At 36.6% G+C, this 16,819-nt stretch overlaps 1 protein-coding gene across 1 annotated transcript in view; it reads left to right on the top strand.

The window, feature by feature from the left end:
* The window catches only part of BCAS3 (BCAS3 microtubule associated cell migration factor), a 727,666-nt gene that overhangs the window by 171,447 nt on the left and 539,400 nt on the right, over positions 1-16,819 (top strand). The window contains exon 7 of the mRNA XM_042781927.1: positions 13,418-13,525. Coding sequence (XP_042637861.1) covers positions 13,418-13,525 — 108 coding nt within the window. The remainder of the gene's footprint in view (positions 1-13,417; positions 13,526-16,819) is intronic.

Below are 16,819 nucleotides of genomic sequence, written 5' to 3'. Positions count from 1 at the left end.
TGGTGAGGATATGGAAAAATTTAATCCCTTGTTCATTGCTGGTGGGAATGCAAAATGATAATACAGCTGCTATGGAAAACAATTTGGTGATTCCTCAAAAAATTAAACATACATAGTTCCCTTATGATCTACAAGCTCCACCCTGTGTATATCCCCAGGAGATTTTTCAATGTATACTTTTCTACTGTGGAACTAATTCTTTGGTTAATATGAATCATTAACAAAAATGAGTGATAGGTATATCCTATCACTGCTTTCAGCACAGATCATCAGATAATACCTTTTAAAATCAGCAGTCTTTTGATTGCAATGGAATTTTGGCCTTATATTTGTTTTGTAGTGGACAGCCTTACTGCACTTGGTAAATGCTTAGGAAACATGATTCTTGATATATATTTGTATTTAATTCATTTGTGACAGGTTGGCTTAAAATATCTAGCTTCACTTTTCCGAGCCTCTGTATCACCATTGGTTGAAGTTAAGAAGTGTCCTCACCACACTACTGACAAGGTGTGCTCTTCTGCTTTTCTGCGTACACTCATTCTCACTGCCATTATCTGTGTTGTGACTGTCACAATAGATTGTGCCCATTTACAGGTTTATATCAGTCATAAAGAAACCCGGTACTCTCAGGTTATTTCTAGTTCTCTTGCTCTAAATTCCTCAATATGGCTTTATGGTCAGTGATGCGTATGGTTTCATGTCCTGTACTTTTTATCCTTTTTCATTACTGTGTTGTTATTTATACATACCATTTATCAACATCTAATATTCAGTTTATTTTACTTGTTTATATGTTTATGTCTGTCTTCATCTGTTATAATGTGCTCAATCAGGCCAAGGATTTTAGCTTATTTTGTTCATAGTATATACAACTAAACCCATGGCTGTTGAGTTGATACCAATTCATGGCAACCCTCTAGGACAGGGTGGACGTACCTTGTAGCGTTTCCAAGGCTGTAACATGTTACATAAGCAAGTTTATGTAAGCATTTTTCTCCTGTGGAGTGGCTGGTGGGTTCAAACTGTGGATCTCACAGTTTGCAGCTGAATGCTTAACCCCTATGCCACCAGGGCTTCTGTAGACTCTATGTTATTGTTGTTAGGTGCTCTTATGTGCGATACAACAAAACACTGCCTGGTCCTGCACCATCCTTATAAATTGTTGCCATGCTTGAGCCCACTGTTGCAGTCACTGCATCAATCCATCTACGTGAGGATCTTCTACTTTTTCATTGACCCTCTGCTTTACTAAGCATGATGTCCTTCTCTGGGACCAGTTCCTCCTGATAACACCAAAGTATGTGAGACACCATCCTTGCTTCTAAGGAGCATTCTGGCTATACTTCTTCCAAGACAGATTTGTTTGTAAATTATTTTTTAAAATTGAAATGATATATATTTCTAATATTACTTTTCCCGTATATAGAATTAACTTACCTTCCTTTAAGTACCTTTATGTAGATAACATAAAATTCATATACTGTAAAATTCAACATTTTAAAGCATATAATTAATTATGTAGTTTATAGTACTTCAGAAAACGTTAGTAAGCATACTTAATCAGAATATATTGTCAAAGAAGAAAATCTTATAATCTCTCAGGAATGAAAGAAAATGAGTTTGATTGAGGAATAGGACAGTTATAGTTGAGCAGCACAGGCAAGAATATAGAGTGCTCCACCATTCAAGCAGAGCAATGGGTCTTTACTCCTGGGATCAAAGAAACTATGGAGGGCTAGCAGTTGACAGTTTGGTACTTCTGATTTGACAAGATGCTTCATGTAACTCATAACCTCTTAAATAAATATTTTTAACAGTTTTCTCTTTATAAAACAGAAACAAATCATTTGTGGCTTTTCCATAGTGCTTAAAATTATCAGGAATTTATCATAGGTCACCAAGAGATAATACTTGAGTTATGAACCAAAGATCTTAATGGTAAAAACCTTAGATTTTTCCAAAGCCATATGCTTGTTTTTTTTGACTCAGGAGTTTCTTCTGTCATACGCTTGCATAGAAGCAGATTGCACACAGAATAAAATGAACTCTTCAACCCAATAACCAAAGAAAATTTTGTTACTTTAACAATAAGTTCTTTGCTTTATATGCTATTTGATATTAAAACTCTTAAAAATTCTCATAATTAACCCATAAAACTTTTAGCTGCAGTAAATAAGAACTTTGACCAGATTAAGTAAGTTTCATTTTCATAAACATTTTAAATTTCTTGTCCTTGTTACACATCTCTTGTAGTACAGCTCTTTCTTTAAGTGGCAAAAATGATCACAGTTATTTCTAAGCCCAAATATATATATATATATATATATATATATTCTGGTGGCACACTGGTTAAAACATTCAGCTGCTGATTCAAAGGTTGGTGGTTTGAACCCACTAGCAGCTCCGTGGGAGAAAGATGAGGCAGTCGGTTTCCATAAAGATTTACAGCCTCGGAAACCCTATATAGGCAGTTCTACTCTGTCTTATATGGTCATTATGAGTCAGTCTAATCTTACATTTTGCCACCCCCCACACACATTGATGATCCACCTAATTTCTGGTAACTGTTAAGACAGTGTTTCTTTTTATTTTATAGCTCATCAATGTACACATTATTTATTTAATTTCTTTTGTCTTAAAAAGATTTTCACTTGGTTGGGAGGGGTCTCTCCAAAACCTTCTCTGAAGCCATGTGGGTCTAAGGGACTCATTATAAAAAAAAGAATTGGTTAATCCCAATTCATTTACATATGTTCAAGTTGGCCCAGGTATTTTGAAAGATAAATTCTTTCCCTTTTAATTTGTATTCTCTTAGTGAGCAGTTTAGCCTTCTTATTGTGCAAATAAATGAAATAAAACACATTTCATATAATATCTAGCTTAAGGTGCTTAGAAAGGTTTTGCTTTTAACATTTTGCTTTCAAGTTTGAGTTTGTCAGAACAAAATCATTTTGATTAATTACTGGGAATATTAAGACTAATTTATATAAGCACTTATTTATCATCAAACTGATCACAGCAAATTCTTTGAAGGAATATAATCTTAATTAATACTGTCTGGAGGTAAGGAGCTCTGATGGTATAATGGTGAAGGCATTTGGCTGCTAACCAAAAGGTCTGAACTCACCAGCCACTCCATGGAAGAAAGATCGGGCAGTCTGCTTCAGTGAAGATTTACAGCCTTGGAAACCCAATGAGGGTTGCTGTGAGTTGGACTCAACTTGATGGCAGTGAGTGTGGTTTTTGCTTTTTTATTTGGAGGTAGTAAATTACTTCATTCTCATAACTTTATCTTTTACATGGTTTATAGGATCCTTTAGAGAAGCAATTTACAATAATTTATTCTTTTTAAGACATTATGCCAATCAAAACAAACAATCCATTGTTAATTATTTATTTCAGTGTGATTTGGGTGAAAGTTTACAGAGCAAATTCATTTTATATACAGCAGTTCATACACCTTTTGTTTTATGACACTGATTGCAAGCCCCATAATGTAACAGATCTCTTCCCACTTCTTCTTCTCTGTGGTTTCCTTTTCTTTGTGCCCTTCTTTCCTGTGTGTTCCTGCCTTCTGAGCTGTTTCCCTGTGCAAATACTGCCCTTCTGATCTCCCGTGATTGATAGTTCTAAGGGGTGTACCTACCTGGTGTAAATGCTCACATTATATGCCTGTCTATTGTTTGGTGAGAAGCAATTAGAGTAAGTTTAATTTCAGGCCTGAAGGATGACTAGGGGCCATAGTGTCAAGGGTTTTACCAGTCTCTTATCAGATCAGTTAGTCTTGTCTTTTTTTATGATTTTGAGTTTTGTTCCACATTTTCCTCCTACTCTATCTAGGATCTCCTTTCCAAGGAAAGGAATCCTTTTCCAGTGATTGACAGTGGTAGTACCATCTGGTTCTTCTGGTCTCACGTCCATGTAGGCTGAGGTTCACATGGTCCACTGGTCCCTTTGGACTAATTGTTTCCATGTGGCTTTGAGTTTCTTTGTTCTTCTTGGTCCCAGGCAAGGAGAGACCAATTATTGCATCTAGATGGCTGCTTTCAAGCTTTTGAGACCCCAGTCACTACTCACCAAAGTAGGATATAGAACAATTGTGTAATATGTTATTCCAATTGAGCTTAATATCCCTTGCAACCATAGTCCTGAGCCCACAGGTCCTACAACTCAACTCCCTAAGGGTGGTTGGCTGTGGCTAAGAAGTTATCATAACTTTGTCCTCTGTTCTATTTATATAGACATTGTTGCAGCACATATAAATGCGTATGTAGAAATACTGTCTGCCAAACTCATACATAGTCATGTATGGTACATACACACAATGGAATACTATGCTACACTAAAGAATAATGTAGAATCACAAAACACCTTATAATATGGATGAACTTGGAGGACATTATACTGAGTGAAAGTCCACTATTGTAAAAAGTCAAGGAAAGGTTTATATATGGAAGGCAACTTTGTTTTTACCAGGGATGTGAGGAAAGGGGATGGAAAATTGTTAGATAGGTAAGAGACATGTATTGATTTACATGAAGGGAGAGGCAGTATTCCAAAAGTGAGTGGTCAAGACAATAACACTAAGGAAAAGGAAGACACAGGTGCACAAGAGGTACAGACAACAGAGCTAAACCCTTTTACATGAACAGCCAGTGTAACTGTTTAGATGAATTTCTTTTTTCTCTTGACAGCAGTACTCTTCCTTTTTCTGATTCACTGCCTTACTTTTTTTTTTCTTCAATAGAAGTTATTCTGAAGACTTCAGAAACTGCCAGATGAGAGTGAGCATAACTGTCCCACTACAGTGCACTAGTATTCTTTCTCTTCCAAAGTCCTATTTTGTCCTGGGAGAAAATTGAGGGGGGATGTGCACAGAACTTGATTACTGTTGTCTCTATATGAATAGGTTTTTTTATTTCATACCAATTTGTAAATTTGTTATCCTTGAGCCAGGTACCTATTCTGGTCTAATTAGGAGAAGGGCTCTTGTAGTTAAGAACATGACAATTTAGGATTGCTTTCTCTTTGATTATGAGCTGGCAGGTGTTTTGAGAGAGGAAAAAGCAAGTTTTTTAAGGTGGGAGGATATAATTGTACATAATGGCATGAAGACACAATTTAACAATATCTGGAATGACAACCTGCAGAAATGTAAAGGATAGTAAGGGAATATCGTATTTTTATTCAAATAACACACGCCTTATACATTTGTTTGTCAACTGCTCCCTCCCACTGGAAGATATTTTTTTATTCTATTTTACAATGATACGTAAATGAAAAATTGGCATAGCAGCTCTTGCAAAACTACTTCCTGGGGAGCGAGTGCAGTTAACAAACAAACATAGAAGGTGTGTGTTATTTGTGTAAAAATATCGTACTACATAAACTACACACATAAATTTGACCGCTTAGATGAAATGGACCAATTGTTTGAAAAATACAAATTACTGCCACACACCAAATATGAAATAGATAATTTGAGTAGTCTTAACTATTAAGAAAATTGAATTGGTAAGTTTAAAAATATCCAAAAAGTGATCTCCACACCAAATGATTTTATTCATCATTCTACCAAAAGTTTCAAGAATAATTCCAGATCTCTATAGTCTCTTCCAGAATATAGAACAGGTCCACTCCCTAATTAATTTTATGAAGAGAATATTACCTGATACCCAAAGCAAAGGCAGTAGTAAAGAAGAAAACTATGGATTAGTATCTCTCATGAATAGACACACAAATCCTGGACTCATTTTAAATTTTTGCAACTCAGAAGAAACGGACCAATTCCTTCAAAAAAGATAAACTGTTAAAATTCAACCAACATGAAATAAATAATGTGAATTGCCCTAAAAATTACTAAAGAGATCAAATTTGTTGTTAAAAATCTTCTAAGAGATATTTCCAGGCCCAGAAGCCTTGAAAGGAAAATTTTACCTTTTTAAAGAAAAATTACCATGAATTTTACACAGTCTCTTTGAGAAAATAGAATAGGAAACAATACTTACTTTTCAGCTTATTTATTGAGGCCAGTATTACCCTTATACCACAACCAGAAAAAGACAACAGAAAAACAAAAAATGATAGATCAATATCCTTCATGAACATCACACATACAAATATCCTGTGGTTTACATTTTAAATCATCATCTTTATTTTTGGTGATTCCTCAACCCTGCATATTTTATGGCTATAGATTTTATAGAAAGACTTTCTGTTTTGTCCTCTTCTGTAAATTCAGGCATTCCTTTTTTTTTTTTTAATTTTTTCAAGTTTTTTCTTTAATTTTTATTGTGATTTGGGTGAAAGTTTGCAGAGCAAATTCATTTTCCATACAGAAATTCATACACGTTTTGTTTCATGACATTGACTGCAATTTCCCACAATGTAATGTCTCTCTTCCTACTTCCTCCCTGTGGTTACCTCTTCCTGTGTCCTTCTCTCCCATCCACTCCTGCCCCCTGAGCTATCTCCCTGTGCAAACACTGTCCTTCTGTTCTCCTGTGATTGATTGATCCAACATTCCTTTGTTTTTCAAGTCCTCCAGACATGACTGTTTTTCTACATTACTGAGTTCTTACCCTTTTCTTTATTTCATTTCTGTAGCTTTGATTCTGGTCCATCATTTCAATAGGCCTAAATTTCTTTTCTCAACTGTCAGTTATAGTATAGCAGCTTGCCTTTTGTTGTGATGCTGGAAGCTATGCCACTGATATTTCACATAACAATAGAGTCACCCGTGGTGGACAGATTAGTGGAACTTGCAGACTAAGACAGACTAGGAAAAAAGTCATGGTGGTCTACTTCTCAAAATATTGGCAATGAAAACTCTATGAGTAGTAGGAGAACATTGTCTGATATAATGTGACAAGATGAGCATCTTCCAAACTGAAGGGCTTATACATACAACTGGGGAAGAACTGCCTCCTCGCAGTAGAGTTGACCTTAATGACCTGATGGAGTAAAGCTTTTGAGACATTCATTTGCTGTTGTGGCATGACTTAAAAATGAGAAGATGCACCTGCAAACATCCATTATAATTAGAAGGTAGAATGTACAGAGTATGAATCTAGGAAGATTGATAGTCATCAGAAATGAAATAGAATACATTAAGGTAGATATCCTAGGGATTAGTAAGCTGTGATGGACTGTTGTTGGCCATTTTCATTTGGGAAGTCGTATGTTGGGAATGATAAACTGAAGAGGAGCGGTGTTGCATTCATTGTCAAAAAGAACACTTCAACATGTGTCCTGAAGTACAACGCTGTCAGTGATAGAATAATATCCATATGCGTAGAAGACAGACTAGCTAACATGACTGTTACTCAAATTTATGCACCAACCATTGTTGTCACAGTTGAAGCAATTGAGGATTTTCACCAACTTCTGTAGTCAGAAATTGATGAAACATGCAATCAAGATGCATTGATACTTACTAGTGATTGGAATGTGAAAGTTGGAAAACAAAAAAGAAGGATGGGTAGCTGGAAAATATTGCCTTGGGGATGGAAATAACACTGGTGATGGCATGATAGAAATATGGACCTCCCCAGATGGAATACACAGGAATCAAATTGACTACATCTGTGGGAAGAGACAATGGAGAAGCTCAATTATCAGTCAGAACAAGGCCAGGAGCCATCTGTGGAACAGACCATCAGTTGCTCTTATACAAGTTCACACTGAAGCTTACAAAATTGAAACAAGTCCACCAGAGCCAAAAATGACCTTAAGTATATCCCACCTGAATTTAGAGACCATCTCAAGAATAGATTGGATGCATTGAACACTATGACTGAAGAGCAACAAGTTGTGGATGACATCATGAACATCATCCATGAAGAAATCAAAAGGTCATTAAAAAGAAGGAAAGAAAGAAAAGATCAAAATGGATGCCAAAAGGCTCTTCAGTATAGAATAGCTAAAGCAAATGGGGGAAATGATAAAGTGAAAGAATTGAACAGAAGATTTCAAAGGGCAGCTCAAGGAGACAAAGTAAGGTATTGTAGTAAAAAGTACAAAGACCTGGAGTTGGAAAACTAAAAGGGAAGAACATGCTCAGCATTTCTCAATCTGAAAGGACTAAAGAAAAAATTCAAGCCTGGAGTTGCAATGTTGAAAGATTCTATGGGCAAAATATTGAATGACACAGGAAGCATCAAGGGAAGATGTAAGGAATACACAGAGACATTGTATTAAAAAGAATTGAAGTTCACCCATTTCAGAAGGTAGCATGTGATCAAAAACCAATGGTAATGAAGAAAGGAGTACCAGCTGTGCTGAAATCTTTAGTGAAAAACAAGGGTCAAGAATTGATAGAATACCAGTTGAGATATTTCAGCAAACAGATGTAACACTGGCAGTGCACATTCATCTATGCCAAGAATTTTAGAAGACAGATACCTGACCAACTGACTGCAGAGGACCATATTTGTGCCCATTCCAAATAAGGTGTTCAAACATACTGTGGAAATTATTTAACAGTATTATATGCAAGTAAATCTTTTCTGAAGACAATTCAAAAACAGTTGCAGCAGTATATCGATAGGAAACTGCCAGGAATTCAAGGTGGATTCAGAAGAGGGCATGGAATGAGGGATGTCACAAGATGAATCTTGACTGAAAGCAGAGGATACCAGAAGATGTTTTATTGACTTTGTAAGGGCATTCAACGATGTGGATCATAACAAATTATGGATAACATTGCAAAGAATGGGAATTCCAGAACCCTTAGTTGTGTTCATGTGGAACCTGTACATAGACCGAGAGGTAGTCATTTGAACAGAACAAAGGGATACCGCATGGTTTAAATCTGAAAAAGTGTGTGTCTGGGTTGTATCCTTACACCATACTTATTCAATCTGTATCCTGAGCAGATAATCTGAGAAGCTGAACTATATAAGAAAGCACGCAATATCGGGATTGGAGGAAGTCTCGTTCACAATTTGCAATATATGGATGGCACAACCTTGCTTGCTGAAAGTGAAGAGGAATCAAAGCACTTACTGATGAAGACTACAGCTTTCAGAATGCGTTACACCTCAACGAAAAGAAAAATCCTCACAACTGGACCAACGAGCAACATTATGATAAATGGAGTAAAGGTTGACGTTACCAAGGATTTCGTTTGCCTCCAGTGGAAGCAACAGTGAAGAAATCAAAACGATGTACTGCTTTGGCCAGGTCTTTTTTTTTTTTATTAGGATTTGGGTGAAGATTTACAGAGTAAATTCACTTTTCATACAGCAGTTCACATATACTTTGTCTCATGTCATTGACCAAAATTTACAATGCAGCAGCTCCCCTCCCACTTCCTCCCCATAGTTACCTCCTCCCAGTGTCCATCCCTTCATACTCTTCGAGAGGCCCATTTTCTGTTTGGCCAGGTCTTTTGCAAAAGACCTCATTAAAGTGTTAAAAATTAGAGGACTAAGGTGTGTTTGACCCAAGCCATGGTATTTTTGTACCTCTTATGTGTGCAAAAGCTAGACAATGAGTAAGGAAGACTAGAAGAATTGATTTAATGTGAATTATGGTGTTGGCAAAGAATATTGAATGTACCACAAACTGCCAGAAGAATGAACAAATCTGTCTTGGAAGAAGTACAGCCAGAGTGCTCTTTCGAGAAATTTCATCCTTGTACTTTAGACTTTGTATCAGGAGGGACCATTCCCTGGAGAACAACATCATGCTTGGTTAAAATAGTCAGTAAAAAAGAGGAAGACCCTCAACAAGATAGATTGTCACAGTAGCTGCAATAATGGCTTTAAACATAGTAAAGATTTTGAGGGTGGTGCAGGACTGGGCAGTGTTTCCTTGTGTTGTCCATAGGCTCCTGGTCCACTGAAGCTGGAGGCTTTCTTCACTCAGGCTGGCTGCTGAGGCTGAGAAACCCAAGGTCGAGAAATAAAAAGGCACAGTCCCAGTGTTACCAAACCACACAGCAGGCATTAATTCAAGTCCATTTAAAGTCCCAAGATTGGCAGAGCATGGCAGGCTACTGAAAGAAGACTCGGCTACAAGCAGGCTTCAAACGTTCCAAAAAGCTGAAGACCTTCTTCAAAGTTGCTTCTTATATACTGGAAGCAGACCACATCACTAAAGCAGCTACTCAGCTGCTCCAATAGATTCCACAATGGAGTTAATTACCAGTCTCACTATGGGGAATAACTACATCCAGCTGCCCAGCCACTCAACGAGGCCCAGACAAGTTGACACACAAACTTAACTACCACAGAAACTATAGGGATTTTTTTTTTTTTAATGAAAATGTCGAGTGCTTTGTTGTGTTTATTTCTGTATGACAACATTTTAAATATTTTTACTTTAAAAGAAATTTTTAAGAAATACAGTTTAACTATTTTGTTTATAGTTCATAATTGCTTAATTTACTATTTCATTTTTAATAGTGGAAGCAGTTTTAAAAATCAGATCTTTAAATAAATGCAATCAGTCCTCTTCATTGAAATGAAAATGTAAATTCCATGGCTTTGGCGGCTGTAATATATCAAAATGAGAACTTTTCTTTCCCAATAAAAGGTTAATAACTTCCTTTATAGATGTAGGTCAGATGTAAAGTAGGGAACAGGTTTTTGTGATAAAAATTTTTCCAACACACATGCTTGGTAGATCACTATAAAACAAGTTACTTAGGAGGAAAAAAAAAAAAAAGGTAAGTTGAAAGGATAATTTGCATTTATTTCTATTTTATATTTATCATGAAAAGTATAAAGTAACTATTTTGCATATTGATATCTACTTGTTTCAAATGCTAAGGAACTTGGGCACAATTTAGAAGTCTTCAAACAGCTACTTATTAATAGCAATTATGTCATTCTACTTTTCATCCAACTCTTGCTTTTACTTGAAATAGATTTAATCACATTGTAAATTTGCCTCTCAAAATGCCTACTAGAAACTTGTTTTTCTTCAACTATTAGGTTTGTCTTTAATATGAAGTTATAGCTTTCTTTATGTTTAAATGTCCACCACCACCTTTAAAAGTGTTAATACATTGACTACAATTTACCATAATTTTGTGGTAAATTGTAGTCAATGTCATGACACAAAGTGTATGTGAGCTGGTGTATGGAAAGTGAATTTGCTCTGTAAACTTTAACCCGAATCACTATTAAAAAAAAAAAAAATTCCACTGGGGTGGGGGAAGTGTTAATACATTTGAACTTTGTAGAAAGCAGATCAAGTGTAACACTTTCCTGTGGCATTGTTTCCTAAACCATATATGTAGTAAATTAAAGCTTGTTTCATTTCTGTATATCTCGCTATAACATGTGTCCTTTCTGTTACGGAGCATAGTTACTGTGCGATGTGGAAAGCTTTTCATCAGCCAGCCCTTGACTGAAATTGGGATTGTCTGCTATGTCCCATGGGAATGGTCAAAACTTTCTTTTAAAGAAAGAGAAAACAGAGGACAAAAGGATATGTCGGGCGTGCACACAACTGTGTTATTGGCAGGAAGTGTGCTGATTGCTACATGAATGTGTGACTTTGTGAAGGCTCTTGTTTTAAAGAATTATCTTTTTCTGTTAGACTTTGAATGAGACATTTTTTCCATATATTAGTAGAGTTTTTAGTTCTGCCAAGCCTTGTTCAGTACGCTCTGAGCTAAATCTTCATAGCATTTGTTTTGTCTACTTTCACTGAGGGCTCTCTACAGGAAGAATCTCAGTTGTGACATTGTATGGATGTCAGTGAAGTGATCAAAATTTCAGTTTCTAGTTTGCTGTAGCTATAATGAGCTGCTAATTGAAAATGACAAGCTGTTGTTTCCCTCCCAGTTAGTCTGGCAAAATGTTAGATTTCCTTCATTATTAACTCATTCCTTCTCAGCATAGGAATGGAATAAGATAAGAATTTTTGCCTGTGTCAGTTTTAGAGATTGATTTCACATTTCACTATTTTCTTTCCTTCCCTTCAGTTTTGCCAGTAGTATACAAGATATAACACATTTCATTACCTCAAAAAGTTTCTCCTGCCAATTTGCTCTCTATACATTCCTTTCTTCCCTGGCCCTTAAGAACTACAAATCTGTTTCCTATTGTTATTCTTTTATGTTTCTCTTAGATTTTCACCTACAAGGACTCTTACAGTATATATTCTTTTATATCTGATTTTTCACTTAGCATAATGTTTTTAAGATTGATGTATGTTGTGGAACGAATAACTAATTTGTTCTTTTTAATCGTTGAGTAGTATCTGGAGCTCTGGTGACGTAGTGCCTAAGACTTTTGACTGCTAACCAGAAGGCTGGCGGTTCAAACCCACCAGCCACTCCTCAGAAGGAAGATTGGGCAATCTACTTCCATAGAAATACCGCCTCAGAAACCCAAAGAGGGGTTGCTATGAGTCAGAAATGACTCAATGGCAGTGAGTTTGGATTTTTGGTTTATTCTGTTGTATCAGTATATCACAAGTTATTTATCTACTGATGGACATTGAATGGTTTACAGTTTTTGTTATTATAAATAAACAAGTAATCTAGTAGAGAAATTGCTGTGACATATGGTAAAGATATGTTTTTAGATTTTTAAGAAATTGCTTAACTGTTTTCAAAAGTGACTTGTTCTTTGCCAACAGAAATGTCTGAAGGTTTCAATTATATTATTTTCTTGTCATCACTTGATATTGACAATCTTGTAAATTTTAGCCATTCTAGTGGGTATAATCGTGCCCCTCGTTTTGTGTGTGTGTGTGTGTGTGCTGTGGAGTCGATTCCAATTCATAGCGAACCTGTGATAGGTTAGAACTGTCTCATAAGGTTCCCCAGATTGTAATATTTATAGGAGCAGATTGACAGGTCTTTTCTCCTGTGGAGAAGTTGGTGGGTTTGTGCTTTTTTTCTCTCTCCTCCTCTTCTGGAATTCCAGTTATGTGTAAATTCTTCCTCTTGATAGTATGCCACATATCACTTAGGTGCTCTTCATTTTTCTTCATTCTGTTTTCTGATTGTTATTCAAACAGATTAGTGTTGAGGGGTTTATTCTCTATTTCACTGGTTTGGATTTTTAATTTTAACAGATGCTGTTCTTTACTTAGGAGCTCTGGTAGCTTGGTGTCTAAGGCATTTGACTCCTCGGAAGGAAGGTTGGTCAATGTATTTCCACAGTGATACCACCTTAGAAACCCTGGAGGGTTTGGTATGAGTTAGGTCTGACTCAACAGCACATAACAATGACAACATTCTTTACTTACTGAGATAATTGTATGTTTTTTCTTATATAGAATGTTAATTTAGTGGATAATACTGATTTTTCTCCCCTAATTTTATATTCCTATATTAGATATATGATGAGTCTTCCTTTAAGGTTGGAGTTAATTGCTGAAATTATATCTATAAAGGATTCTAAAAATGTGTTAATCGGGAATATTAATAGTAGCTTTTATTGTCTTTTAGCACAAGCCCTCCTTACTGTTGTGTGGATCTATACTCACTTCGCACTGGGGAGATGGTCAAGTCCATTCAGTTTAAAACACCAATCTATGACCTCCACTGCAATAAGCGGTAAGCATTTTTTCATCTGTTTCTTCACGAGATAGTGTATTTCTTGTGCATGTAGAGTTTGACTAATTACATTGATTACTTTAGAATCAATTATTTTAAAAACAAAAACAACAAAACAGAACACTTTCTGAAATTTGAGTTGCTCTTAAGATTTTCCTATGAATATTTTCAGATGTTCAGTTTTGAGTGATTAGTGAATTTGAATTCAGCTTCATGGGTCATAACTAGCATTTAAAAAATAATTTGGAAACAAATATCTGAGTAAAAATAAGTATTGTTCTCTGATGGAGCTGCTGGGTAGGTTCAAACTGACAACTTTTCAGTTTACAGCTGAGCTCTAAGTGCTGCACCAGCAAGGCTCCTTATGAAGTTACCAGAACAGAGTAGTAGCATTTTCTACTGTGATAGAAATGTTCTATATCTGTGTTTTCCAATATGCAACCAGTAGCCATAACAGAAGGAACCCTGGTGACACAGAGGTTAAGTACTTGGCTTCTAACCAAATGCTTGGCAGTTTGAACAAATCTACCAGCTTCTCTGTGGGAGAAAAATATGTCAGTCTGCTGCTGTAATGATTATTGTTGTTGTTGTTATGTGCCGTTGAGTCGGACCCGACTCATAGCGACCCCTCCTTGGGTTTCCGAGGAAGTATCACTACAGAAATAGATTGCCCAACCTTCCTTCTGAGGAGTGGCTGGTGGGTTTGAACCGCTAGCCTTCTGCCTTGAAAATCCTATGGCAAAGTTCTACTCTATCCTATTGGGTTGCTATGACTTGGGATGGACTTGATGATACAAAATAACAATAGCCACCTCAGCACTTGGAATATGACAAGTGTAGGGGAGGAACTGAATTATTTCATTTAATTTTAATTAATTACATTTTAATTTTAAATAGTCACATATGCCTCGTAGTAGCTAGAAATGCAACAATAGAAGGAAAAAAAAGAATAAACAATATGAAGGTGGGAAACAGGAGCCACCTAAAGAAGAAAAAGAGATAATCATTTCACAAATGAAGACTATATGACAAGGGCACGAGCATGGTTAAAACTGACTGTGTATTTAAGGAACCTTACAGACAAATGAAAAACACCAAGAGACTGGGGACAAAATGTAAAGAGAATTCAGAAAGAAAGTAAGAAAAACACATAATTAAATGTTCTAAAGAAACAAAAATGAGATAGAATTAAATATTTTAAATTATACTAGGAAATCATATGCAAGCAAAACAAAATTTTAATTTAGCTATGAAGTCTCAATGTGATCCTTGGAAAATTGACCAGTTTCTCCACATTCTCTCCATCGCTTGCTATTTTCTTTTTTTTTTAAATTTTTTTTCTTATAGCCAACCCAGTAGGTATGAATCGATATTTCATTGTGGTTTTTATGTGTATTTTCCTGATGAGTAGTGATGTTAAACACGTTTCTATATGCTTGTTGTCTGTTTATATATCTTTGGAAAAAGATATATTTAAGTCCTTTGCCCATTTCTTACTAGGGTGTTTGTCTTTTTTTGTTGAGTTCAATAGTTCTTTATATATTCTGGATACCAGACCCTTTATTAGATGTACGAATTACAAACCTGTCCTTCTATTCTGTAGGTTGTCTTCTTACTTTCATGATAGTGTCCTGAATCACAGCAGTTTTGAATTTTGATAAAAGTTCAGTTAAATTTTTCTTGTACTACCCAAGGAGAGGTCACTATGAGTCGGGTCCGACTCAATGGCTCATAACAACAACAACAACACTTGTACTCTAAGGAGCTCTGGTGGTGTAGTGCCTAAGGCATTTGACTGCTTTAGCATGTACTTTAGCTGTTATATCTGAGAAACCATTGTCTAATCCCAGGTGATGAAGATTTATTCCTGTATTTTCTCCTGAGAGTTTTATTATTTTACCTCATATATTTATAAGTCTTTCTTTCCCATCCTTAATCTACCCCACTGTCATATGTGATCAGCTCTGTGTTCAAGTTAACTTTATAATCTGATTACTTCTCAAAATCTCCTTTGCTACCATGCTGCTGTATGGCATCATCATCTTTCTTCTGGATTATGGTAGTAATCTTTAGCTTGTGTCCCTGTATATAATTGTGCTTGCCCCCATGGAGACTCTTCTGCAGTGTAATGCCACAATTTTCCCTTTGAAGTGTAGGCCAGATAATGTTATTTTTCTGCCTTAAACTCTACTATGTTGTCTTTACAGTGACCCTTGTTGTAGTTGTTATTAGATGCTGTCCAGTCATTTCCCAACTCATGGTGACCCTACGTACAGTGGAGTGAAACTGTCTGGTCCCATCATCATGGATCAGGTTGGGTTTTTGTTGACTGATTTTTGGAAATAGGCCTTCTTTTCTAGTCTATCTTAGTCTGGAAACACTGCTGAAACGTATTTAGCATGGTAGCAACACAAAACACTGATAGTCTAGGAGGTTCCGGCAAGATGGTGGACTAGGCAAAAAGACTGCACAGACCCTCTTCAGCAAAGAAAAGGGAAACCATTTAACACAGACACAGAAGATAATCCTGGACCCCTGAGCCTTGAAGGGAAGGATATAGAAGTGGACTAAACCCCAACTAGCAGAAGAATTTGTGTGAAAATACTAAAAAAGGAGACATACGGAGCTGCGGTCTGGCAACGATCCTGAGCGATCCTGACGGCACAGACAGCTTGGAGATTCCTGAGTGGTGGTAGGACTTAAGAATTAACCGAAAAATCACCCTGGTAGCCAGGGACTGCGTGGAGGACTGTGCACAGTGGCTGGGGAACAAACAGAAAAGGTGAAGAGAAAGGTGGGCTGAGCTGTGGACTTTTGCTGGTCCAGAGGGTGCCACCATTTTGTAGGTTTAAAAAGTGGCTTGACCATTTTGGATATTTAAAGAGCACTCTCGCAGATTCCTGTGGTGGTGTTTGTTGTTGTTATGTGCCGTCGAGTCGGGTGGTAGGACTTAAGAATTAACATAAAAATCACCCTGCTGGCCAGGGACCACATGGAGGATTGTGCATGGTGGCTGGGGAACAAACGGAGAAGGTGAAGATAAAGGTGGGCTGAGCTGTGGACATTTTGCCGGTCGCTGCCATTTTGAAGGTTTAAAAAGTGGCTTGACTATTTTGGATATTTAAAGAGACAGCGCTCTTGCAGATTCCTAGGGTTTAAGAACACATTCTGCTTTCCAGCAACCCCAAGGACACTCGTGACAAGACTGACAAGTTTTTTGAAGGTTATTCAATTGTAATTTGTGTCTAATTGAGTGGGAGACAACAACAGTCCCCATAAGACACAACTACACCC

This window comes from Orycteropus afer, unplaced genomic scaffold, assembly GCF_000298275.1.
Source record: "Orycteropus afer afer isolate SDZICR_OR568_19922 unplaced genomic scaffold, OryAfe1.0 scaffold00196, whole genome shotgun sequence".
NCBI classification, from domain to species: domain Eukaryota; kingdom Metazoa; phylum Chordata; class Mammalia; order Tubulidentata; family Orycteropodidae; genus Orycteropus; species Orycteropus afer.
The sequence above is the reverse complement of the archived record's forward strand: the minus strand, read 5'-3'. Positions and strand labels throughout refer to the sequence as shown.